Source organism: Sardina pilchardus, chromosome 6 (genome assembly GCF_963854185.1).
Source record: "Sardina pilchardus chromosome 6, fSarPil1.1, whole genome shotgun sequence".
In the NCBI taxonomy this organism is placed as follows: Eukaryota; Metazoa; Chordata; class Actinopteri; order Clupeiformes; family Clupeidae; genus Sardina; species Sardina pilchardus.
In genome coordinates this window covers 20,821,721-20,849,589 of record NC_084999.1, presented here as the reverse complement: position 1 = coordinate 20,849,589, position 27,869 = coordinate 20,821,721, and the positions used below count along the sequence as shown (strand labels likewise).

Here is a 27,869-nt window from a genome sequence, read left to right as displayed (position 1 = left end):
ATCTACAGTATATCACATACCAAGGCTGCTGAGAGGCAATCAGAAAAGAGGGGTCATTCTGAAACAGCAGTGCCTGATCTACCCCACCCCACCCGCTCCGTTTCTGTCACTGCAAAGACACGTCTACATGGACACTGCTGGAATGACTGCTGAAAGTGAAGCGTCTGCACCAAACTCCACATCAAACAAATGGAGACTCTGAACCAACATCCAACCCCAACTTCCTTGATTTACCATCACCAGCTCCACCCAATCAAACTCCCCAGAACCTCAAGCAGTCAAATGGAGACACACACACACACACACACACACACACACTCTAGCCCAGATGAACTAGAAAACAGACAGCTCCCCCTTCAGACTCGGGGGAGAGAGACCGCCCAAACTTACACTCAAGGTCAAAGGTGGAGTGACCCAGCACGGCAAAGCCGGACGTGACAGGACGAAGACAAATTCAGGGATGCAAACAGCGCACTTTTCGGTGACTTTTACTTCTTTCACATCATCTACAGCAGGCTACCAGAGCGCTTCTAATAAGGGCCTGCTGGTCAGATGTCCAGTGCTTCTGATAATGTTTGATCATGTAGCAAAGGAGTGGTAGATGTAGCCTCTGATAGCAGCTAGGAAAATATAGGTTACAAATCGGCTGAAGTCATGTTCAGAACTAGCCTTCTTCGCAGAGAGTCTGGCCTGGCCTAGATCCATTGGCAAATGTTTATTTCCTGGTTTGTGGACGCTCGTCTGAAGTTTTAATTAAAGGAGTCATAGAACGCATTTTTTGACCATTACAAATTGATCTTTGAGCCTAAATAATGTCATATGTAAATTTGTGGGGCTGAAAACGCCCCAGGAGCACTGCTAGATCGCCTAATACAAGGTCATAAATAAGCCTTGCAATGAAACAGTTTGTTTTTCCCGCCCACTCAGCAAGTTCATGAATATTCAAATGAGATGCGCGCTGATTGGTCTATTGGCCGATATGTCCTGAAAGTTGATTGGCTCAATCCACCGGTCTGAAGCTAGAGCAAAGTGAAACTACGTTTACTGCTGGTAAATAAAGCCAAAGTCTTTGATAAAGCTATCAACAATGGATTTAAATAAGGAATACAGCCGTACATGTATAAACCGAGTCAGAAGAAGGTTCTGACGAAGATGAAGTGCAGCAGATTCCCCAACAGAATTAATGTGTTAGATTGGTAAGTTTTATCAGTACATTTCTTAGTATAGTAACTCTCCAAAGTTAGCTGTAATAACGCTAGCATTACAACGTCTCTGCCATAGACCACATATCTAGATACTAGCATCGTAAGAGCAGTTTAACAAGAATTATTAATCGAAGGTATGCAAATGAGAGGGGGTGTATCTAAAGGGGGATGGGCGCCTATTACGTGTTATCTGAGCTCTGTTCAGATTGGAGCATTTCAACACGGCTGTTTCTATTTCCCAATTTGCATACGAAAGCAGGCGGGGGACGCGGTAAAGTCTTTGGTTTTGTCCTTTGGACACTGCTCGCAGCCTAAATTCAACAGGAACAAGGTGAATGTGGTTTTGAATTCTAGGACTCCTTTAATTGGAGTTCAATCACTAACGTTCGGTATTGACGTATGATAACCACGGGGGACACAACGATAACGATAGGCTTGAAACTTAAATATAATCGCTCTTGGAACGCCCTCTGTTCGCTGATTGGGTGGAGATGCACTTGCAGGAGTAAACAAAGCTGAATCAAGCTATACCAGACGGAGTATGAAGAGAAAAGTAAATGAGTAGAAGTACGTAGTCAGGTGGGGGCCAGGCTAATTCAGAACTGCACAAATGATACCTTCTGAAAGCATGCTGAGGTTTGTGTTATTCCATTTAGTGACTGTACACAAATAGGCCTGCAGATGGTGTTGAGCAAAGGGTTCAGCTCGATTTGTGCCAGTTCTCATTAATATTCAATGAGCTAAGCTGCTTGACTCTGGTTGGCTAGCAACTAGTCAGTTTTCTCCATAGCAGGACAGCTTGGCGACAGCTCATGTTAGCTTCATGGCATGAACTTAGCACTTGCTATCCAAACTATCATTGTTCAAATGGACATAAACCCTGCTAGGCTAGCAAGTGCATTAAACCTGTATAACATAGCACTTCCTTGAGATGTCCTCCTGTAGATGAGCTGAGTACCTGAAACTCTATCATGGATGCAATCAAAGACAGAAAAATGGCAAGAAACAATAAACTTTCTTCTGAAATGTGACCTATTCTAGTTCTTAAAAAATCAAAGCTGTTATGTGAGAATTGGCTCAGAAACTGAAGGTCTCATGCTGCTTGCTGTGTGCCTCTCCATTCACAGAGGAGCACAAACTGCCTTCAACCAGAACAGAGAGAAGAGGACGGCCCCAGCGCAAAACCGTGCAGGAGGACAACAACACTAGTGATTATTTTAGAAACAAGCACTTCACGGATCCTAAACTGATGGCAGCTTTGTAATAATTTGTTTACAATACAAAACACCAGTGTCAACATCAACAGAAGAGGAGACTTCACAATGCTTTCTAGACAGGCCTAGTTTCTAAATGTAACCAGAGCAGTAAGGGGGTATATAGAGAAAGAGGCTGTAAGCCAAACACAGTAGCCAGACTACGCCACCCCAGGCTAATACCCGGGGACTAAGATTTATATTAAAGTTGCACAGGTTCGAAAGCACCAAGCAGACAACGTGAATTCCAATCAAAGCAAAGTTTATTGAATAACCAAAGGGAAAGGGGGCTGGGAGTCCTGCAATAAGACCTGAAACGAGTCAAGTTCTAGTCGACTCTAAGTTCTAGTCATCACGCGTGCACACACACACTGCAAGAAAGTGACTTACCAGTGACAGCACAGCAGCCCACCACAAGCAACACTCTTGACACCCCAAATGTGTAGCTACAGGGTCCCACCACCAGGTGACTAGCCTCCCTCAAAGGGGCCCTCATCTGCCAAATAAACAAAATAACAGCACCACAAGGGAGCAACACAGAATGTAGCTGTTACAGAAGAGAAGCATATGCCACTTATGCCCTGTTCAACATTACCAATGCAGCCAGCAACATGCAGGCGGACAAACAAAAGCCACGACGGCAAACTAATAACACAGGCAGAAAAGAAACCATAAAGACGCAGACCGTACTTAGACGTCACACAATTACACCAGAGTAGACTAACTAACTAACTAAAGACAAGACAAGACAGCAGCATGACCCATAGGCACCCAGCTTAGAGGAAGCGGGCTGCGCTACCTGGACAGAACGAAAGACATTGAACATAAACAGGCTATTGTAGCCTAGCAAGTTACGCATTAAAGCAAGCCTCTACAGTACATACCCCATGTTCGTAATCAAGTAACTCACAAGGCAACAGTTGGACCGCACACGCCCATGTTCAGCTATAGGCACACAAGATAAAATGTTACGACTCCAAACAGAAAACCACACTAAGGGAGATTTAAGAAAAGCATAAGTGCATACCTGATGGCCGAAACTGGTAGGCTACGCTAGAGGGTTGCGGCAGAGCTTACAATGCTTCCACATACTTGGGTTGGTCTTTTTATACTGTGCAAACCGTAATCAGTGTGATTTAACTCAGGTGTATAACTAATTACCCCGCCCCCTAATTAGCGGGAGCAGACCAGTATGGGTGAAAACAGGGAGACGCATGAAAACAGTGTCCCCTGGCTACAATCTACCCCCTCGTTCTTTATCGTCGCCCCGACGATAAGCAACAAAACCGGGCAGATGGGCAAATGCTCAGGATCAAACACAGGGAGGGCTTGAGTTTGGTCTAGAACCCAAAGCTGCTACCAAGACAAGAAACACAGGGAGTGCTTGCAGTTTTGGTCGCTACACCAATGCTGCTACCAAAACAAGAAACACAGGGAGGGCTTGCAGTTTGGTCGCTACACCAACGCTACTACCAAAACAAGAAACACAGACAGGGCTTACAGTTTGGTCGCTACACCAACGCTGCTACCAAAACAAGAAACACAGGGAGGGCTTGCAGTTTGGTCTCTACACCAACGCTGCTACCAAAACAAGAAACACTGGGAGGGCAGACAGACAGATCAGACGAATGGCTACGAGCAGAGTGGTCAGTAGGCTAGACTCTGCTGCCTAGAACCTGCAACAGAGGCAAGCCACAGAAAAAGGGCCAAGCACTTCTAAACAGCCCCAACTTAATGGTGAACACCATGGACCAGTGTTCAACAGTAGTATCATAAAACTTACGCTTCTCCCCATGTTGTCAGGGAGAGCAGACTGGACACCAAGAGGGTCTCCACACAAAACCCTGCTAATGGTCATCACCCTACCTCACAGCTTCCCCTTCTGTTCCAAACAGAACAGACAAGAGGTTACAGCCAGTCAGCTGTGGCCCTTAATGGGACTGCCCGTGACCCATGACCCAAAGGTTTTGGCTGTAAGGAGACACTCTTGGTTACCTTAGGCAACCTGGATCTAACATCCATCCTCAAACCATAACCTCGTCCCCATGTACCAAGGGAGAGATGACACAAGTAGAGGGTCCCTTGACGGAAGATCACCTCCACACAGCTCCACATCCATTGCCAGCAGCAGATGTGTGGGTAGTGAACCCAATAACCTAGACCCTTGATGGGACGGAGTCTAATTTCCCACATGAGGTTCATCAGCGCCAGGGAAAACTCCAGCAGACCCTCTCCATCCTGCTGCTTTCTCCAAAGAAAATGCTTCCTGTAGGGATACATGAGATTGGGAACAATCATACAGGTCATGCAATATAGACAGTACCTTCTCAGGGTCTTCCTGTTCAATGGTGGGGCGATATTTAATCTCCTCCTTTGCATCCCCCTCACGGGGAATGAACACAAGTCTTTCCACTGATGGACCCGTCATCACAGGTGGAGCCACTAGCCGGGCTGGTGCATCAGGGGGGTGGCACAGTTGTCCGTTGTCGGCCTTAAGCGGAGCGACCATGTCCGAGTTCTTGCAGTTCGGCCTCGGCCATATTCGTGACAGTAAGTTTCTGCAGAACAAAAGTCAGGAGCAAAAGGAGGGAGCTACCACCAAAGAAGTCCAGACTGCAGAAGGTTCCCAGTCCGCCGTCTTCTGGCCAGCTGCTGTCTTGTCTTTATCTAACCTACCTACAGTACCATACAAACACCCGACAGTGACAAAAAAATATAACACGCAGAAACAAGATTCACAACCAAAATGGTACAAAACATATCATGGAATTCACGTTTATACTTTATGGTGCAGTCCTGCCGAATACTACGCCAGATTGTAACCAGAGCAGTAAGGGGGTACATGCTGCCACTCAGACATGCCACCACTACGACATGCTTCCATTTAGACATGCCTCTATTTCGACATGCTGCTATTTAGACATGCTGCCAATCCGACACATTTTAGTACCCCATTCCGACAATTTACAAATCCTATTTTTTTCCAAGACAATTTAACGGACCCTATGAGCCCGACGGACGCAAAGTGCGTCAAAAAAACACACCCATTTTTCTTTGTACATTGCTCCGCGATTATTAGTCATAGCGAGATGAGACCTATATTGCATGAAAGAGCAGAACCGGGGCTTTAACGAGACTAGACAGTGTCTGTACGAGGTGAACCTGATTTCTTCAAGTAGCCGTTGTTCCAGGGACAACACCCCTAAAGTTGTTTCAGGTCCAACAACTCTGTTAACCAATCACTGCTATGTGATGTCATCAATGTGCGACTTCACCCCCGTTCAAAATTTCCCTCCCGAAATCAACATCTTTTCAGCTCTGTGTAGGTAAGTCATTGCACTGTTTCTTCTCAACAGTTTCCCATGTAAAATAAGAGACTCAATGTGCATTTTCAAAATTATTTATTGTAAGAACTATGTTTTGGTGCCAGTTTAGTAGGCTAAGGAGTTTTTGAGTTCAATTCACCTTTTCGTTATTGCCCATATCTAAAGATATCAGTTAGCTGCTAATGGTAAGCGTAGTGTTCAGTCAAATTCAGGCAATATTGTAATGATATGTATATTTACTCCTCAATAGTGGTTAGAAATTTTAGCATGAGCTTGTTAATAGCAATTTGTAAACTACCACAACCTCTTATTTTAACCTTTCAGTATGTTTGAATTTGCAATGGCATGTAGATTTAGTCAGTTATGCTACTTGGCTAGAAGCACAGATTTTGGACTACTATTCTCCGATTAGTCTCTTATTAGTGGGCTAATATCTTTATTTAGTGTACATTAAGAGTTTATACTTTTTTTGATCTGCGGAGGGTGCTATTGAGGCAATGTTAGTACAGGTTCATCATTGATCAACCTGGACCAACATCACTACATTGATCCTGGGCCGTCATTACCATGTTGACCCAGGAGCAACATTTTCTCATTGACCCTGGGCTAACGTTACCATGTGGACCCAGGAGCAACATTTTCTTGTTAAGCCTGGGCTAACGTTACCATGTTGACCCAGGAGCAACATTTTCTCATTGACCCTGGGCTAACGTTACCATGTTGACCCAGGAGCAACATTTTCTCGTTGAGCCTGGGCTAACATAACAATGTTGACCCAGGAGCAACATTTTATCATTGACTATTTGTGCCAGTTTATTTGCTTATATGCGTTGGACTAAACATTGATAGTAGAGAGTTAGCCTTTAACAGAACAATGTTTTCTTGTTGACCCTTTGCTTGGACTAGACTTCAATATGTATACCCTGTCAGAGTATTCAATTAATTGGCCGCAATCCCGGTATGAATGGGATCTTATACAGTATCAATATAGTAAAGTGCTCCAAGAAAACATCTCTTGCCCTTCCTTTAAGTTAGCGTACTCAGTAACTGACAGTGGTATTTGTGTGTTGTGTGCATTTCAGAGATGGAGGATATAATCAAGGAAGCAGTTTTTAAAGAAGAAAAAGAGGGAAAGAAGGAAAAACACCAAGCTTCATATCCATTTTCTGAAAGAAGTTGATGAACAGGCACATATTAGAAAGATTATTAATGAAGAAAACACAGCATCTTTCAGGAAAACATGCTATTTCAGTTTCAGTGACCAAAAAAGGTGATGCTAAAGTATTTGTTTCACTGTGCAAGGTCTGGTCCTGTGTCTGTAAAAAGCCAAAGAGTCACTGGATGCAAAGCGTACGTTTCATTCAAAGTCAGAAACGATTATAAAGGTTTGAAAGTGGTTGTGCAGAGAACGTGCAACGATCACAGTGGGCACAACCCACTTTTAAAAGAGGATGGCCACTGTCATCCTATTCATCCAGACCTTATTCTGAAGATTGAAAAGTGGTTCACTCTTGGACTTAAACCAGACATCATACTCCTCCAAGCCAATGAATGGTCACGAAAGCAAGGGAAAACCTATATGGAGATGTTGTCATGCCTCCTTTTTGGGGGATTTTTTTTATTTCATAAAAAAATAAAATGTATTTAATACCCTGGAATCCATGCTTTTAAGGAGAATGTATCTGTTGTTGAAACTAGCTTTTTTTTTCTTTCACCCGATTGTGATCTTTTTATCTACACCATATGCATCCCACCCTGTTAATGCCACACTGGAAATTGCCTTGACTGTGATGAGATCCAGGGCAAAAGCTGTGCTCAAATCAGTAATCAAATAATTGGTAATTGTTGAATGATTGTGCTGTAACCGTATCTTACACTGATACCTTTCTACACTTAGTTGAGTCAAATTGTTTATAATTGGGGCATATCTGTCACACGCTAGCTATTTGTTTATCCAGCAAATAGCGATGTCCACAGACAAGGTGGAGTATGTTGCATGATTTTATATTTTATATATACTGTACATACTTTTTTAAGTATGATGTATTGCGACATCGAAGCAAGTCAAATTTGTAGTTTCTTATGTCTCATTTCATCAAACTACAAATACGCTACCCGATCTGGTAAAGTTACATAGTGCGGTTAAAGCCAATAGAGGGACGCAGAGTGAAAGCAGAAGTGCCGTTCACCCCGTTACGAGTTGATGAACTACTGAAATGATTTTGGAAACATTATTTTAACATTTGGGAGATCCGGGGCCTTTTCACGCACTTTGAGGCAGTCAGCTAAATAATTATATGAGAGTAAAGTGGAAACTAGTTGATTTAAAGTTTCTAATGGTGTCACTTATATGTTTCTAGGACAAAAACTAGCAGAGATTGAGATGTAAGTTTGGAACAGTTTTTCAAATCCCCAAGGGGGGATTTAGACTCGGGTTAAGGTACAAAAAACTCTTTAGTGTTGCTTTAAAAAGAACCTTCTCCACGGCACCAGATAGACATGTAGTCTAATTGAGAGATGAGGAACAGGCCTACTCTTTCTTCTTACAGCCCGTTGGCCCATGATTCTTCAAACCTAAAATTCCCTAGACCTCGACTTTTACCTCAGCTTTACCCATTAAGGTATGGTAAGGTATGTAATAAGGTAATGTTCATTTCAGGGTTACTTTGGTGTTCCAGCACAATTAAAGATATTGAATGTTATCAATCACTTTGTGATAGACCTCTGTATAAAAAAATGCTCTCATGAATAATACAAATGTTAAAGTTGTAGTGTAGTGATTTTGGCCTATACAGGCCTCACTGAACGAAGCCTATTTGAAGTTTGCCACGGGAAGCAAAGAGAGAAAGTGGGATGTGTTTTTATGTCTGTGTAAGTGCACTTACACTGCACATCTGATCAGCTGATCTGTAGGTAAAACTATATGTGCCTGGAATCAAATTTAGTTACGTATGTTTAAGTTGTTTTTAACAGAAGACCATAGGTGTCACAAAGTCAAATGAAATACCCCAAATGTTATGAAAATGTTCATGAAAAATTGTCTTTCATAGATTCAGATGTCCTGTATGAACAAAGACAAAAAGCCCAATTACATCTAATTATATGAAATTTAATTAGACTGAAACACAACTGGGGGTTTTAAGACAAAAAACAATGTGGCTTTACAACAAAAAAACACGACTAAAAGGACAACTAGTGCCTTTCATTTGCCAACCCTGTCCAGCTTGTCAATAAGAAAAGACATAGTAGCATCCAAAGCTGGAGATCCAAATTGAAAAGTCATCAGACTAAACTCTGATGATTCCGTCAAGGCTGCTTTAAGGTTGCTTTGTAATTTCTGAAGTGTCTTCCTGTAATGAGGATACGCAAATGTTACGTAAGAATATGAAAAATAAGACTTTGAAGAACAAGAGTGCATTTTGTCTCATTACAAAAGACAACTTTGGATAACACTAGACAGTAACAGTAGTTTTCATGAACTCTAACAGGGAGACTTCAGAGAACAGCGCATTGCATTTTCATGCAATAAAGAATAAGGCATAAGTATAAAACAGTAGTGTGGGTCAGTGTAACTGGAAAATGGAAAGTGTAGTGTTAATCTAGGATGGAAGAACACTTAGTTACAGTACATCAGCACATGCAGCATCCACTCCGTCACAGACTGTGTCAGCCAGGGTGCGAGTTAGGGGGGAGCAGGGGGAGCCATGGCTCCCCTAGTGGCCACCTGAGCTCCCCTGGAAACATGTTTTGTGAAATTTTGGGGGAGCTCTAAAATATTAATGATTGCCAAATAAATTATATTTTGACCATGTTTTTCCCTCAAAGGTGTAAAATCAGATAAATAAATGTATTTTGAGTTTATGATTCATGAAAAAAGTGCCTGCTTTCGCGCTTGAAACGTGGGGACGCTGCCCGCAGCTCCACCCACTACCCACTCACACAAGCTCGTTCACACTACTAGCACTGTAGTCGAATGTCTAAAAGTCGCTTCTGTATTAGGTAATACCTGTTTTTACTTACATTTTGCTGTGTTGTAGGCCTATGGATTGCTGTGATGTGATAGGCCTACTTATGATAATGGCTCTGTGCATCGTTGTGTTGTGTATGGCGTTGCGTCTCTCCAGGCAGGGAGAGGGTTGTGTTGTGTCCTGTATTGTAAAGGCTTTGCCATAATTTGTTCATGGTTGCAGCCGCTGGCTGCTCTTATTTCGTGTGTTTGGCTCTGTGTACAGGATATCCCATGTGGTTGTGAAACAATGTAAGTTGTTGAGTAGCCTAATTAAGTTGATTCAATTAAACAGTCAGAAGACACATTATTGGTGGTCCGTGGATTATTTACTATCAAGTTCACTGAAGTTTGCGTAGCCCATTCGGGAAATCTGTTGACGTGATCCATCAGGGTGTTTCGTCTAAATATGGCTATATAGCTGTTAGACCTATCGCACCCGTGTGCAACGAATTTTCTCTTTATAATAGGCCTATGCCTATGCTGTTGCAGGATCGGCATTTAAACTTTGCCCCCCCCCCCCAAAAAAAAAAAAACCCCGCCCCGCCCCCCGGCTCCCCCGGAGACCCTGGTATAACTCGCACACTGGTGTCAGCAGTAACATCCAATGCCAGTCTAGTGGCAAAACCATTGGCCAGCTCCTTTGCTTCCTGCTCTGACAGGGCGCTGAATATTGTTGTCCTTGTTTTTTTCTTTTTGGGTAAAGCTTTTACGATAGCAGGCACATTCTTTTTTTTGCGTCCCTGAAAAGAACAGTAATTGTGCAATGTTAGGAAAATGTTGCTCCTGGGTCAACATGGTAACGTTAGCCCAGGCTCAACAATAAAATGTTGCTCCTGGGTCAACATGGTAACGTTAGCCCAGGCTCAACAAGAAAATGTTGCTCCTGGGTCAACATGGTAACGTTAGCCCAGGGTCAATGAGAAAATGTTGCTCCTGGGTCAACATGGTAATGACGGCCCAGGATCAATGTAGTGATGTTGGTCCAGGTTGATCAATGATGAACCTGTACTAACATTGCCTCAATAGCACCCTCCGCAGATCAAAAGAAGTATCAACTCTTAATGTACACTAAATAAAGATTTTAGCCCACTAATAAGAGACTAATCGGAGAATAGTAGTCCAAAATCTGTGCTTCTAGCCAAGTAGCCTAACTGACTAAATCTACATGACATTGCAAATTCAAACATATTGAAAGGTTGAAATAAAAGCTTGTGGTAGTTTTACAAATTGCTATTAACAAGCTCATGCTAAAATTTCTAACAGCTATTGAGGAGTAAACATATGTCATTACAATATTGCCTGAATTTGACTGAACACTATGCTTACCATTAGCAGCTAACGGATATCTTATGGGCTAGCTATAACGAACAGGTGAATTGAACTCAAAAACTCCTTACTAATAAATAATTTTGAAAATGCACATTGAGTCACTTATTTTACATGGGAAACTGTTGAGAAGAAACAGTGCAATGACTTACCTACACAGAGCTGAAAAGATGTTGATTTCGGGAGGGAAATTTTGAACAGGGGGTGAAGTCGCACATTGATGACATCACATAACAGCGATTGGTTAACAGAGTTGTTGGACCTGGAACAACTTTAGGCAGTTGTCCCTGGAACAACGGCTACTTGAAGAAATCAGGTTCACCGTCTGTACGATCAAGTATGAAAATAAAATAAAATCATGAATTTAAATCAAAGTATAGGCCTATCATATTTACAGTCTATATTGCTCCACGCAGCCACTGCTCTCGCTTGGATTACTCCGGGACCAGGCATCGCAGGCAACAGACACGCATATCAAATGAAAGAGGAGAAACAGAGCTTTCCATTGATACCAAACACATCGATCCTTTTGTGTTATAAAAACAGACGAAGTGACAAACAAATAAGAATGTCATATAGCTTCGGCTACCGCTACTTTCGTTTGATTTAGGCTACTCGTGAAACCATGGTAAAAAATATATGGCTTGCATGTCAGATAAGAGGAGAGCTAGAGCTATCCACAGATGCCAAATACAACCTTCTAGGTCATAAAACAGACGAAGTGACAGGAAAATAATAACTGTAACATTAATAGCCTATTAATTACCTCATGTCGGAATGGCACGTTGTTTGAAAAAAAAAGTTAAATACCGCCACTGCGACCATGAAAAAAAAAATATGTCGGAATGGTGGGACTTTTTCCCATAAGGAGACATGCCTCCACTACGACAATTGGACGTCAATGTCGGAGTGCTGGTATGTCGGAATGAACGGCGGATACCATAGAGAAAGAGGCTGTAAGCCAAACACAGTAGCCAGACTACGCCACCCCAGGCTAATACCCGGGGACTAAGAGATTTATATTAAAGTTGCACAGGTTCGAAAGCACCAAGCAGACAATGTGAATTCCAATCAAAGCAAAGTTTATTGAATAACCAAAGGGAAAGGGGGCTGGGAGTCCTGCAATAAGACCTGAAACGAGTCAGAAGTTATGAAAGTACAAAAATATTTATTATTGTCTTGTATCATATTTATTCTTGTAACAGTACCGTGTGGATATACTAAAGTGGGGCCAAGGCTCCACTGGAGCTAAAAAGACACTATGCAAGACAGGGGCTTACCTGAGCGAGACAGAGCACACCTCCAGTTAGCCTAAGTTCTAGTCATCACGCGTGCACACACACACTGCAAGAAAGTGACTTACCAGTGACAGCACAGCAGCCCACCACAAGCAACACTCTTGACACCCCAAATGTGTAGCTACAGGGTCCCACCACCAGGTGACTAGCCTCCCTCAAAGGGGCCCTCATCTGCCAAATAAACAAAATAACAGCACCACAAGGGATCAACACAGAATGTAGCTGTTACAGAAGAGAAGCATATGCCACTTATGCCCTGTTCAACATTACCAATGCAGCCAGCAACATGCAGGCGGACAAACAAAAGCCACGACGGCAAACTAATAACACAGGCAGAAAAGAAACCAAAAAGACGCAGACCGTACTTAGACGTCACACAATTACACCAGAGTAGACTAACTAACTAAAGACAAGACAAGACAGCAGCATGACCCATAGGCACCCAGCTTAGAGGAAGCGGGCTGCGCTACCTGGACAGAACGAAAGACATTGAACATAAACAGGCTATTGTAGCCTAGCAAGTTACGCATTAAAGCAAGCCTCTACAGTACATACCCCATGTTCGTAACCAAGTAACTCACAAGGCAACAGTTGGACCGCACACGCCCATGTTCAGCTACAGGCACACAAGATAAAATGTTACGACTCCAAACAGAAAACCACACTAAGGGAGATTTAAGAAAAGCATAAGTGCATACCTGATGGCCGAAACTGGTAGGCTACGCTAGAGGGTTGCGGCAGAGCTTACAATGCTTCCACATACTTGGGTTGGTCTTTTTATACTGTGCAAACCGTAATCAGTGTGATTTAACTCAGGTGTATAACTAATTACCCCGCCCCCTAATTAGCGGGAGCAGACCAGTATGGGTGAAAACAGGGAGACGCATGAAAACAGTGTCCCCTGGCTACATAAAGAAGAATATTCATGAAACACAGACTTAATGCTGGAGGAGTGTTTGATCCCCTTTTCATAGACCTCTGAAGTTCGCCTACAAAAAAGCCACCATCTTTGCCCAAATAAGGAGATCCGGTATCTTGAGATTTTTTCTATGGGAAAATAACATGGGTTTTTTCAATTATCGCACCTGTTTTTCGCTACACAGTTTTGTCCACTGACATCTAGTGGATACTCTGATCTTCGGTAGGTGAAGACGGCACAGTTTGATCTTTGCTACCCCAGAGCTAACTTACAATGCAACTTGCCATAGGCAGTTAGCTTCAATTAACTCCCGGATCTCCTTATATGGGCAAAGATGGCAGCTTTGGATCCTTTTTGTAGGCGAACTTCAGAGGTCTATTGGATGGGCAATGCCAAATATCAGTGAATGGAAAACAGCATCAGAAGAGTTCTTTTCCAAAACGCTATATCCACCATTTTGATGGATTTTCATAAATATATATATATTTTTTCCAAGTATTTTCAGTGGAACTGAATTGGGTTATGTTCAGTTGATTTGTCTTTACTCAATGAAACCAAAACAACTGCATTTTTATTGATATTACCTGAAATACACAATTAAATATTAAATGACGTTTTAATGTTTTCAAAAATGGATTCATAGTGTTTTGGAAAAGAGCTCTCCAATGGGCATGGTATACATCAGCATTTCCCAACAGTATTTTTAGGACCTCAGAATGACAGTGTCCACTGTGAGTTTTAACTTTAGGGCTTTCATCTGTGTATCTGATGTCTTTCACATGCAACTGTTAGAATCTGCATGTCCTTTAGTTAGCAGACAAGTGATTAAAAACAAACTGAAAATACCACAACAATTTTTAACAATGCTGTAGTTCACAAAAAAATCTACACTAGACAGACATTAATTTTCATATGTAAAATGAAAAACACAAATACCAAAAATATACGTGTACTGTATCTCCAGCCAACACTGCATTGTCATTTTATTAGCATCTACCCATTAATTGTGCCCATGTAAACAATTAAAATATTGGCAGTGCTCAAAAGGTCTCCTATACTGCCCTGAATCACATTGAATGACCTCTGTGTTTAAAATGTGCTATATAAATAAACTTGACTTGACTTCACTAAAAATAGAAATTTGATGTGAAAACACCAACTGCTGGGAACGTTTTGGAAGGAAAACTTTCACCTCGAGGTCAGTAACTATGTGAGGTCACGGCATACAGAATGAGATATAAACAGTTGTATGTATTTTTTTTTTTTTTTTTTAAAAACAAAAAAATATATCCATCATGATCTGATGATGTTTAATATGTTAAACACTAATGCACTCAAAGCAAACCACATTTGACAAAGCAGGTTTTCCCAGGATTTGGTGTATGCTTGTTATTTGTTTCTAGAAATATTGTTCAAGTAGGATTAAAGTATAATTTTAAAGTACAAGAATATACTGACAAAACACGACACACACTCTAACACCAGACCAGTAGGACTTCTCTTCACATTGTGTACACTATACGGACAACATCTTTGCACATCACATTATGTTCGAAACAAGGCACTCAAACACCATAACCCTATACCAAATCTGTTAAAGGAGGCATGTTGTGAAGCACCTTATGTCTTCGTTGGCAAGGCAAGACTGCACACCTGAGAGCTGCGTTTTCAATTTTGCACATGTGTGCTTACACACCTGGTGGATGTGATTATTCAATTTGGCAAGTCAGGGCTTTGTAATGAGAAGGAAGTACCTTACAATCTAAGGTGTGAAAATGTGTTTTACGTTTTGACATTCACTGTGTGTAATGTTTTGCAAAAAGTGTGAAGCTGAGTTTGTGCTTACTGTTGTGCTACTCTGCGCAGGTGTTTTGCTTCTTAAGTTTTGTTAACTGTCTGATAATCTTAATTTTAGTGTGTAAACGATTGGATAAAACTGTCACTGCTCTACAGGAGAACAAGATTCAAGGGTTTAGAGCAGGGGTCTCCAACCTTTTTGGGGATGAGGGCTACCGGAAGAACTCGAAATCATATGGAGGGCTACTCATTTGAAACAAACAGCCCCTCACAACCTTTTATGCGAGGGTAACCCTCCTAAATAGTGGGTGATTTACAATGTCAAATTATCAATATTATGTGCTGTAGGCCCATACGCCTATATATATTTTAAACAACTGTATTTTCATCTGATTCTTCAATATTTTAATATCAATATGCAACACTACCAACATCTTGTTCAGTTTGTTAATTTCAAAGTTTGCATGGGGAACCTAATATTTATTTTTTAACAAAAAAAATGTTTTGTGCAACTAATAATTTAGGTTAGCTACATTTTTAAGGCATTACTCACCATTAAGAATTTTGAGGCTGTTTAAGTTCTGATTTCAGTGGACAACTGTTTTTTTTTTTTTTTTTTTTACATTTCAATAGCAATCACCAACACCACCTTCCCTAACTTATGAAGACGCATTTTATAGTTATTGCACGTCCCAATGATCTGACAACATGTTGCGCCCGGTAGGTTAATTGGATCATGCCACACGATTTCCAGCGCTACACGGAGGAGAAAAGGCCCGTGCGCTACAGTAAAGCAAACGTTTTTCAGTCCTTGAACAATCATGCACGAACCGTATGGGACAAACACGGAATGGGCACAGAACTTTCGCGAAGACATGCTTCCATTTGCTACACCAGACGAGCTTGTTTTTTCTGCATGTGTGCGAGCAGCATGTAGGCTACTATATGCGCTCCACTTCCGTTGTCGATTGAATGGGAAAGGTATTCGGAGCCAAAGGCTAAAAGTTAACCAGCTAGGCCTACAACTTAAGGTATCACCACCAATATCAAGTTAAAGTTAATGTAGCTAAGGCTACAGATTGTTGTCTACATACATTCTTAAAATGGTTCTTCTTTAAATGATTAAACACGTCACAACGGAGGATGTTTTTAGAGCGTGATCTGCAGACGATTTGTGGGCTATTTTTAGAAGGTGTGCTGCGGGCACCTCATATGTGTCTCGCGGGCTACCTGGTGCCCGCGGGCACCACGTTGGAGACCCCTGGTTTAGAGACTGTAGTTTTGTGTAAATTAGTTTTGTGCTTACAGTTTTGAGAAAAAGGTAGAGAGTTTCAAAAAAGGTGTTTTAGCAATTTTGAGAAACTGTAATGACTGATTGTTGAATTTACAGAATTTGTGTCTTTAAACCCAATAGTTTGATCTATTGGTTCATGGGTGACTATTTTGGAAAGAGGAGACATTATCTGAGATTTCTGTGTACAGACATGTATTTAGTGTTTTGTAAATAAATGTGTTGAGTGTTTTGCAAAAAGTCAAGTGTGAGGGTTGTCAATGTACTTGCCGCTGTGCAAACCTGTGCCGATGTTTTGCTACATGAGTGTTAGGTTTCACTATCTGGGGAATACTTTTGATCTCAACAACCATCTCACCAATGATAACTTGGCTCTAAGTATATATACGTTATACTGTGTAAGTGACTAATTATGACACCTCGATGATGTTGTTGAACCCAATTATTCTGGGCAGTCAGGCCACCGCACTGTAGTCCTCCAGCCATAATACATCCAACAAGATTCAGATCCTGAGTGAGTCATAGTGTGTTCAGGGCCTTGAGTGAAAAGGCAGCCTCAAATTCTAATTTGTATTACATATACTGTACCTGTGCATTTCATTTGGTATGGGGACATTCTCACAAAGGATAAGAAAATATACCCTTTTACATTTCCATTTTTAACTTCTTTAACATCGTCTTTGTGACCTTGAGTCTGGTGAATAATTAATAGGACAGATATTTCAACAACCATCACAACATTGATAACTTTGTAACATTAAAATCTTCAGGACTGGGATCTAATTGGTCAGTTAAGGTCTGGGGTGGGGACCTGAGCCTTCTATGGCCTGTATAAATACAGGAGGGTTTTGGTCAGACTTGCATCGACAAGATCAATCAGCAATAATGAGGTCTCTGGTCTTCCTTGTGCTCCTCGGAGCTGTTTGTGAGTACAACCGCTAAACCAGTTCTTGCCTGCTGTGTTTTTAGCTCAACTCTTAAAGGACGCCACTAGATATTCATTCAATTATTTCTAAAACATTGTTGCTTCTCTGCAACATGCTGTTTTGGCCTTGTGTGCAGTTGCTACCACAATAATTGGTCTCAACTATACCTGTGAGGCATCGATATATGCCATGCAGTGTTTGACTGTGGTATTTGATTTGGTTGTGTGCAGTTGCAGAGGATGATAAGATTGTTGGAGGGTATGAGTGTCAGGCCTACTCCAAGCCCTGGACGGTGTCTCTGAACTCCGGCTACCACTTCTGCGGTGGTTCCCTGGTCAACGAGAACTGGGTTGTGTCTGCTGCTCACTGCTACAAATCGTGAGACATCATTACTTTTTGCAATATAATATGTCCTGGAAAAGTTATGCGTGTTTCTAGAATTTATCTGATTCTGTCACTGTGTCTTTCTCTCTCCCTCTCCAGTCGTGTGCAGGTTCGCATGGGCGAGCATGACATTACTTACAGCGAGGGAAATGAGCAGTTCATCTCCTCCTCCCGCGTCATCCGCCACCCCAACTACAGCTCCTACAACATCAACAACGACATCATGCTGATCAAGCTGAGCACACCCGCCAAACTGAACCAGTACGTGCAGGCCGTGGCTCTGCCTACCAGCTGTGCCGCCGCTGGCACCATGTGCACCGTGTCCGGCTGGGGCAACACCATGAGCTCCGGTTAGTATGCCACCCCGCAGCTGACCTCAACTAGGCCTAGTCATCAGCAGTTGTGTCCAAAGTGACAAATTATCACTTGCCTCTGATCCCTTTCAATACAAGCATTCTCCTATTTCACCTGTTAAGCCACTGACAGGAACCAGCTTCAGTCTAGTCATCATCTGTGTTCATGATTCCTCACTTCCTGATTCCCATGTCTTCCTAACATGCACCCCCTTCTTTACTTCATGCAGTGAGTGGTGACAGGCTCCAGTGCCTGGAGATCCCCATCCTCTCTGACCGCGACTGCAACAACTCCTACCCCGGCATGATCACCGACGCCATGTTCTGCGCTGGATACCTGGAGGGAGGCAAGGACTCTTGCCAGGTGAGACACATTCATTCACACCATTTCAAGCACATTGCAAATGTGGATATACCTGTTGCACAACTTCAGTAATAGAGCTGCTTTCTGTCAGGCACGTGTTTTAAACAACATGTGTTTTAAATAGTGTGTATAAAAGAGTGACCATCCTCTCCCTCTGTGTCCATCTCAGGGTGACTCTGGTGGCCCCGTGGTGTGCAACGGTGAGCTGCAGGGTGTTGTGTCCTGGGGCTACGGCTGTGCTGAGCGCGACCACCCTGGTGTCTACGCCAAGGTGAGATTCAGTGCATAATTTACAAAAGAACTACTGTCCTCTAAAGATTGCTAGTGTAGTATATAGTTTGTACACAGTACTGTTTGTGGAATAGCACATTGGATTTCTTGTAATTAAATTGTCTGTCTATATTTTGGGATATCAACCATGACACACATTTCTACACTCCTCTCCAATAATATTTTATATTTTGTGGCACCACTCCTACTGACACAAAACCATGTCATAGTTGATATCAGACTCAGAATTCCCATTCTACTCTGTTTTGATCAATCAGCTTTGGCCATTTCCACATATCATATCAAATGAACTTAATTTAGGCTGATGAGTCCATCTTGTGATCACTATAGCTAATGAGCGCTCTTTTTTACAGGTCTGCCTCTTCAACGACTGGCTCACCCAGACCATGGCTAGCTACTAAATCAGACCTCTGTAGTTCTGTTCTGATGAAAAAGATCTTGTCAACTGAATAAAAAACAATCAAAAACACATTCAGTCTTCTGTGCTTTCATGTGGTATTTGTTTTTTCAAGAAAGGTGTCCTAACCATCAAATAAAGTCTGTGTTACTGTAATAAGTGAAAAAGTCTTGAAATGAGGCTGATTTTGAAAGATGGTCTGATGGCCCAGAATGGGTTTTGCTGCGGAAAAATAACAATGAGAGAGAATCAGAACAAAAGGGATCCGGTAGCTTTCAGAAAACCTGTAGCTTCAAACATGCCTACCGTATCAAGACTACACACACTTACATTATACCATGTAAATGACAATTCATGACACCTAGATGGTGTCGTTGTGGCAACTATTTTAGGCACTACAGCCAGGCCACCGCACTGTTGTCCTCCAGCCATAATACATCCAAAAGGATCCTGAGTGAGAGAGAGTGTTCAGCGCCTTGAGTGAAAAGGCAGCAGCATTTCTATTGATCACATCGCCATTATCTAAAACTGATATAATAACTGCTTCAACATTTTTCCTTACACATACAGTAGGGAGGCTGGTTTTGTTTCTGTATAAGAAAAACATGTTTTGTAGCAGTTTGTTTACAAGGTTAAACCATGGACATTAAATGCAAGTTTCTGATCCAGCCAAACACCTAGATTTTTATATTCAGAGACTCTGTCAATGTGGGAAGAATTAAAAGTAGTTATTTGCAAACTATAAAGCTCAATGTTCCGCTTTACAGATATCATTTAAAATGAATTATAGATTATTAAAGAACAATGAAATGTGTAGATTCTCAAGATCTCTATCCAATAAGAGTTAAGGAAACAATATGTATATATTTAAAGTGTATCTACATTCATATACTGTATCCATACATTATGATATATACTGTATCATAGATAAATTAATTGGGACACTTGCCAGCACACCTGCACGCACTCTAATGACATCCTGTTCTAAATATAGCTATTCATATGGGATACATCGATCCAGAAGAGCTTCCTGTAAAAAAAGTTCCTGAAAAGTTGTTGACTTGGAATTGCCCAAAATGTCTTTGCATACAGACACATTGTCATTTATCTTCACCTACCCAAGTTCAACTCGTTAGCCCAATTATTAAACCACTAACCCTCACCGAGCAGGACTCTCCACAAGCACAAAGAAGGATTCATCAAGCCATGTTTAAATGATTTTGGCACTGAGGAACCTGAGTAGCTCTCTACACATGGTTTTCAACTCCATCAAACACCTTTGGGATGATCGAGATGAAATATGGAACAGGGTCTTCTGGTCCCACATCAGTGCCCTGCTTTATAGATGCATTTCTGGAAGAATGGGCAGAAAAAGCAAAGGGGGACCAATTCAATTGTAATCCCTATGGATTAAGAATGGGTTGTCATATTGATGCAAAGTATCCCATTCCATTATTTTTGTCAATACAGTGAATATATATATGAATTACAATATCATTTTTCTTAATAATGAGAGACAATTGTTGACCACAAGAATGAATACAGAATAGGCCTACAGTATGTCATTATTTAAACACTACTTTAAGCACCCACATAAACGATTATACTCAACAACATGATTTTTCTAAAATATAAAATATTTGTACACATGCATTCAGCTATCAGCATATACAAAATTGTGTATAATTTATAGAAATAATTTGATCTGTGACTGCTGCATGATTTTTCTAAGACAAAAGTCCTGGATTCCTGTTCTTCAACTCTGCTGATATGTAATTTAATCATGAGGATGTAAAAACAATGGGTCTAAACAAAATGAAATTGGCAACACTTCACTACACAAAAATAACATATTGTTAAAATATATTTTTTGAGCAATTAACATACACTTCTAAAAAAATCAGGGATATTTGGCTTTCGGCTGACAATTGTTGGCCTTTGTTTCAATAAATTGCTTAAGATGAGGAAATCACAATTGTATGGGTTTACTTTAATGCCCTATTTTCATGATGTAATACCACTGAAACTTCAGCTTCAACTCCCCCCCCCCCCCCCCCTTTTTCCATTTTAATTTATAACTTTTTTAACTTGTTTTTTGTGACCTTGAGTCCAGTGAATAATTAATAGTATAGATATCTCATGAACGATCACAGCATTGATAACTTGTACCACGTAACATTTCCTAGCTCTTCAGGCTGGGATCTAATTGGTCAGTTAAGGTCTGGGGTGGGGACCTGAGCCTTCTCTGGCCTGTATAAATACAGAAGGGTTTTGGTCAGACCTACATCGACAAGATCAATCAGCAACAATGAGGTCTCTGGTCTTCCTTGTGCTCCTCGGAGCTGTTTGTGAGTACAACTGCTAAACCAGTCTGCTATGTTTTAACTCAACTCCACACCACGATAATTGGTCTCACCTATACCTGTGAGGTATCTTATGTGTTGTATAGTGTTTTATTGTGGTACATGATTTCTTGTTTGCAGTCGCAGAGGATGATAAGATTGTTGGAGGGTATGAGTGCCAGGCCTACTCCAAGCCCTGGACGGTGTCTCTGAACTCCGGCTACCACTTCTGCGGTGGTTCCCTGGTCAACGAGAACTGGGTTGTGTCTGCTGCTCACTGCTACAAATCGTGAGACATCATTACTTTTTGCAATATAATATGTCCTGGAAAAGTTATGCGTGTTTCTAGAATTTATCTGATTCTGTCACTGTGTCTTTCTCTCTCCCTCTCCAGTCGTGTGCAGGTTCGCATGGGCGAGCATGACATTACTTACAGCGAGGGAAATGAGCAGTTCATCTCCTCCTCCCGCGTCATCCGCCACCCCAACTACAGCTCCTACAACATCAACAACGACATCATGCTGATCAAGCTGAGCACACCCGCCAAACTGAACCAGTACGTGCAGGCCGTGGCTCTGCCCACCAGCTGTGCCGCCGCTGGCACCATGTGCACCGTGTCCGGCTGGGGCAACACCATGAGCTCCGGTTAGTATGCCACCCCGCAGCTGACCTCAACTAGGCCTAGTCATCAGCAGTTGTGTCCAAAGTGACAAATTATCACTTGCCTCTGATCCCTTTCAATACAAGCATTCTCCTATTTCACCTGTTAAGCCACTGACAGGAACCAGCTGCAGTCTAGTCATCATCTGTGTTCATGATTCCTCACTTCTTGATTCCCATGTCTTCCTAACATGCACCCCCTTCTTTACTTCATGCAGTGAGTGGTGACAGGCTCCAGTGCCTGGAGATCCCCATCCTCTCTGACCGCGACTGCAACAACTCCTACCCCGGCATGATCACCGACGCCATGTTCTGCGCTGGATACCTGGAGGGAGGCAAGGACTCTTGCCAGGTGAGACACATTCATTCACACCATTTCAAGCACATTGCAAATGTGGATATACCTGTTGCACAACTTCAGTAATAGAGCTGCTTTCTGTCAGGCACGTGTTTTAAACAACATGTGTTTTAAATAGTGTGTATAAAAGAGTGACCATCCTCTCTCTGTGTCCATCTCAGGGTGACTCTGGTGGCCCCGTGGTGTGCAACGGTGAGCTGCAGGGTGTTGTGTCCTGGGGCTACGGCTGTGCTGAGCGCGACCACCCTGGTGTCTACGCCAAGGTGAGATTCAGTGCATATAATTTACAAAAGAAATACTGTCCTCTAAAGATTGCTACTGTAGTATATAGTTTGTACACAGTACTGTTTGTGGAATAGCACAAAGGATTTCTTGTAGTTAAATTGTCTGTCTATATTTTGGGATATCAACCATGACACACATTTCTACACTCCTCTCCAATAATATTTTATATTTTGTGGCACCACTCCTACTGACACAAAACCATGTCATAGTTGATATCAGACTCAGAATTCCCATTCTACTCTGTTTTGATCAATCAGCTTTGGCCATTTCCACATATCAAATGAACTTAATTTAGGCTGATGAGTCCATCTTGTGATCACTATTGCTAATGAGCGCTCTTTTTTACAGGTCTGCCTCTTCAACGACTGGCTCACCCAGACCATGGCTAGCTACTAAATCAGACCTCTGTAGTTCTGTTCTGATGAAAAAGATCTTGTCAACTGAATAAAAAACAATCAAAAACACATTCAGTCTGCTGTGCTTTTATGTGGTATTTGTTTTTTCAAGGAAGGTGTCCTAACCATCAAATAAAGTCTGTGTTATTGTAATAAGTGAAAAAGTCTTGAAATGAGGCTGATTTTGAAAGATGGTCTGATGGCCCAGAATGGGTTTTGCTGCGGAAAAATAACAATGAGAGAGAATCAGAACAAAAGGGATCCGGTAGCTTTCAGAAAACCTGCAACTTCAAACATGCCTACCGTATCAAGACTACACACACTTACATTATACCATGTAAATGACAATTCGTGACACCTAGATGGTGTCGTTGTGCCAACTATTTTAGGCACTACAGCCAGGCCACCGCACTGTTGTCCTCCAGCCATAATACATCCAAAAGGATCCTGAGTGAGAGAGAGTGTTCAGCGCCTTGAGTGAAAAGGCAGCAGCATTTCTATTGATCACATCGCCATTATCTAAAACTGATATAAAAACTGCTTCAACATTTTTCCTTACACATACAGTAGGGAGGCTGGTTTTGTTTCTGTATAAGAAAAAACATTTTTTGTAGCAGATTGTTTACAAGGTTAAACCATGGACATTAAATGCAAGTTTCTGATCCAGCCAAACACCTAGATTTTTATATTCAGAGACTCTGTCAATGTTGGAAGAATTGAAAGTAGCTATACAAACTATAAAGCTCAATGTTCCGCTTTACAGATATCATTTAAAATGAATTATAGATTATTAAAGAAAAATGAAATATGTAGATTCTCAAGATCTCTATCCAATAAGAGTTAAGGAAACAATATGTATGTATTTAAAGTGTATCTACATTCATATACTGTATCCATACATTATGATATATACTGTATCATAGACAAATTAATTGGGACACTTGCCAGCACACCTGCATGCACTCTAATGACATCCTGTTCTAAATATAGCTATTAATATGGGATACATTGATCCAGAAGAGCTTCCTGTAGAAAAAGTTCCTGAAAAGTTGTTGACTTGGAATTGCCCAAAATGTCTTCACATTGTCATTTCCCTTCACATACCCAAGTTCAACTTGTGGGAAAGCCCAATTATTAAACCACTAACCCTCACCGAGCAGGACTCTCCACAAGCACAAAGAAGGATCCATCAAGCCATGTTCAAATGATTTTGGCACTGAGGAACCTGAGTAGCTCTCTACACAGGGTTTTCAACTCCATCAAACACCTTTGGGATGATCGAGATGAAATATGGAACAGGGTTTTCTGGTCCCACATCAGTGCCCTGCTTTATAGATGCATTTCTGGAAGATTTGTTCCAGAAATTGTTATCCCTATGGATTTAAGAATGGGTTGTCATGTTGGTGCAAAGTATCCCATTCCATTATTTTTGTCAATACAGTGAATATATATATGAAATATAGCCGCAAGCGGCGATGGCGGGCCCGAGCACCTGCGGTGCGGAGACATGTGACATTTCGGAATCTAACAAAGCAACATGTGCGTGTTGGTGGGCATGTGCATGAGCAACACACATGCCCACCAAATTTGGTCAATTTTCCTGAATGTATGTGTCAACCACAACAGACAACACGCTAGGTGGCGCTATAGAGTCCCTAAGCCACACCCCAGGCCAGAGCTCTATCTCTGACTATCGATAGCAATTACGCACAAGCCCACCAAATTTGGTTCATTTTCGTGAATGTGTGTCAAACACAACAGACAATGCGCTAGGTGGCGTTATACAGTCCCTAAGACACCCTTGGCCAGATCGCTGTCTCTGAATAGCTATAGCAATAACACACATGCCCACCAAATTTGGTTCATTTTCGTGAATGTATGTGTCAACCACAACAGACAATGCGCTAGATGGGCTCTAGAGTCCCTAAGCCACACTCTAAGCCAGAGCTCTGTCTCTGACTAGTGGTAGCACTAACACCAGATAACCAGTGTGTTGATTGGTGTACTGTAAATCATGCATCTGTAAGGCTTACATCAATATCTTTGCTTCAGATCATTGAATTCATAAAACCTGTTGCTGTATTTAATGTGTGTGTGTGTCTTGATGTAAACAAAACATAACTAAGTCATGATTGTTTGACTTTTCTGTATTCTGGCTATTACATGCTATTCCAACCAAGCATTTTTGTGAGGATAAGAACTTGGGTCTGGCTTAGTCAGTCCCCAATTCAATCACTAAAAATGACTTAACCTGAATAAAATCATCATACACATGACTTTTTCTTTACCTTTTACTTTACATCACACTGTCATTCTTGACCGACTCATGGCAAATCTGGCCATTCATTTTCATGTGGATCAAGGAAGGGAGAGAGAGTGTGTGTGTATATGTGTGTGTGTGTGTGTGTGTGTCTGTGTGGAAAGAACGGGGGAGGGGGAACAATGCAGCTGAGAGAGAGAGAGAGAGAGAGAGAGAGAGAGAGAGAGAGAGAGAGAGAGAGAGAGAGAGAGAGAGAGAGAGAGAGAGAGAGAGAGAGAGAGAGACAGAGGGGGTAGAGACAAATGGATCAATAGAATATACACTTTTTTGATCCCGTGAGAGAAATTAATTTCTCTGCATGTAACCCAATTTAACCGAATTAGTGAACACACACAGCACACAGTGAACACACAGTGAGGTGAATCACACACTGACCAGCGGTGCTGGGAGAGCAGTGAGAGGTTGTGTGTGTGTGTGTGTGTGTGTGTGTGTGTGTGTGTGTGTGTGTGTGTGTGTGTGTGTGTGTGTTTGTGTGTGTGTGTGTGTGTGAGTGAATGAGTGAGGAGAGTGTGTGTGTGTGAGTGAGAGTGTGTGTGTGTGTGAGTGAGTGATTGAGTGACCAGGAGTCCCATTTGGGTCACGGACCGCAGGTGCTTGGGCCCATCAATGCCCCTTGCGGCCTTTTTGTGTCTTAAAAGACACCCCAATTCAAACATTCACCATTTCAATATACTTCACAATTCCTCTTGGGCAACCCCTCAAGATCATTTTACTGCTGATATGATATGATTCGATAAACCCTTGGTTTGATTCGATAAACCGTCTAAGTGTTTCAAAATACATGACTTTACTGTATTCTGGTTATTACATGCCATTCCAACCAAGCATTTTTACGAGGATTAGAACTTGGGTCTGACTTAGTCACTCCCCAATTCAATCACAAAAATGACTTAACCTGAGTAAAATCTTCATACACATGATCTTTTCTTTACCTTTTACTTTGCATCACACTGTCATTCTTGACTCTGTGTGTGTGTGTGTGTGTGTGTGTGTGTGTCTGTGTCTGTGTCTGTGTCTGTGTCTGAGTCTCTGTGTAGCAAGCGGGGGAGGTTAGAGAGACATCCAGCTGGGAGAGAGGGGGGTCATGGGGCTAAGACAGTAGTTCTGTGTGTAACACGCGCGGGCAGAAAGGAGCGGATAGGAGAGACCATAGTCATATGAAAACCTGAATAACTCACTTTCTGTTAATGTGGCTAACGCCAAAATTTCAGCATAGGTTCATATGAGTATTAATATTTGTAAACTCACTTCATAATATTTTAGGTAAAACTATGTGTCAACCACGATCATTAATACACTATTGAGTGACAGAATTAATGCCACATCAAAACTTGTATATGACTGTGACTACAAACACACTAACTAATACTCCACTTAATTTGATCCAAATTAGTCACTGTTTTCTGCCTATAACGCCAACTTCCTGTTTCTTTTACAAGACGCCTGGATTCAAACCTTCGCCATTTCAATATACTTTTGAAATTCAAAAATCTGGTCGCAATTTCTCTTGGGCAACCCCTCAAGATCATTTTACTGCTGAAATGACATAGTTTCGATAAACCGTCTAGGAGAAGTATTTCAAAATACATGATGTGCAAAAATCAGAAAATCTCACATAATTCAAATTCTTTTAATATTCACTATATAGTTTAAATGTAAAACTTATTCAGAATAATACAACACACATGTCCACCAAATTTGGTTCATTTCCGTGAATGTATGCGTCAACCACAGTAGACGGCACGCTAGGTGGCGCTATACAGTCCCTGAGCCACACCCTAGGCCAAACCTTTGTCTCTAAGTACAGTTAACAATTCCACATCTAGATGCCAAATTACAAGAGTTTTAGTGCATGTCAAGTTGGTGAAAAAGGGCGAAAAAGTTAAGAGTAAGAGGAATAGAAGTATAATAATAATAATAAATATAGCCGCAAGCGGCGATGGCGGGCCCGAGCACCTGCGGTGCGGAGACCTGTGACATTTCGGAATCTAACAAAGCAACATGTGTGGGTTGGTGTGCCTGTGCATGAGCAACATACATGCCCACTAAATTTGGTTCATTTTTGTGAATATATGTGTCAACCACAAAAGACAACATGCTAGGTGGCACTATAGAGTACCTAAGCGACACCCTAGGCCAGAGCTCTGTCCCTGACTAGCGGTAGCAATAACACACAAGCCTACCTAATTGTGTCAATGTATGTGTCAACCATAAAAGACAACGTGCTAAGTGGCACTATAGAGTCCCTATGCCAAACCCTAGGCCAGAGCTCTGTCCCTGACTAGCTGTAGCAATAACACACATGCCCACCAAATGTGACTAATTTTCGTGAATATATGTGTCAACCACAACAGACAACACGCTAGGTGG

The 27,869-nt window shown here is 41.7% G+C and overlaps 2 protein-coding genes across 2 annotated transcripts; both read left to right on the top strand.

Annotated features, from left to right (window-relative positions):
- Positions 1-17,292: 17,292 nt before the first annotated feature.
- LOC134082939 (trypsin-1-like) lies at positions 17,293-19,213 on the top strand. The gene is made up of 6 exons (XM_062538996.1): positions 17,293-17,349; positions 17,581-17,728; positions 17,834-18,084; positions 18,318-18,451; positions 18,621-18,722; positions 19,096-19,213. The coding sequence occupies exons 1-6, from the start codon at positions 17,310-17,312 to the stop codon at positions 19,141-19,143; spliced, it is 723 nt and encodes a 240-aa protein (XP_062394980.1). The 5' UTR covers positions 17,293-17,309; the 3' UTR covers positions 19,144-19,213.
- Positions 19,214-21,437: 2,224 nt separating this feature from the next.
- LOC134082938 (trypsin-1-like) lies at positions 21,438-23,250 on the top strand. The gene is made up of 6 exons (XM_062538994.1): positions 21,438-21,487; positions 21,623-21,770; positions 21,876-22,126; positions 22,360-22,493; positions 22,661-22,762; positions 23,133-23,250. Exons 1-6 carry the CDS (start codon positions 21,448-21,450, stop codon positions 23,178-23,180), a joined length of 723 nt encoding a protein of 240 aa, XP_062394978.1. The 5' UTR covers positions 21,438-21,447; the 3' UTR covers positions 23,181-23,250.
- The last annotated feature ends 4,619 nt before the right edge of the window (positions 23,251-27,869 follow it).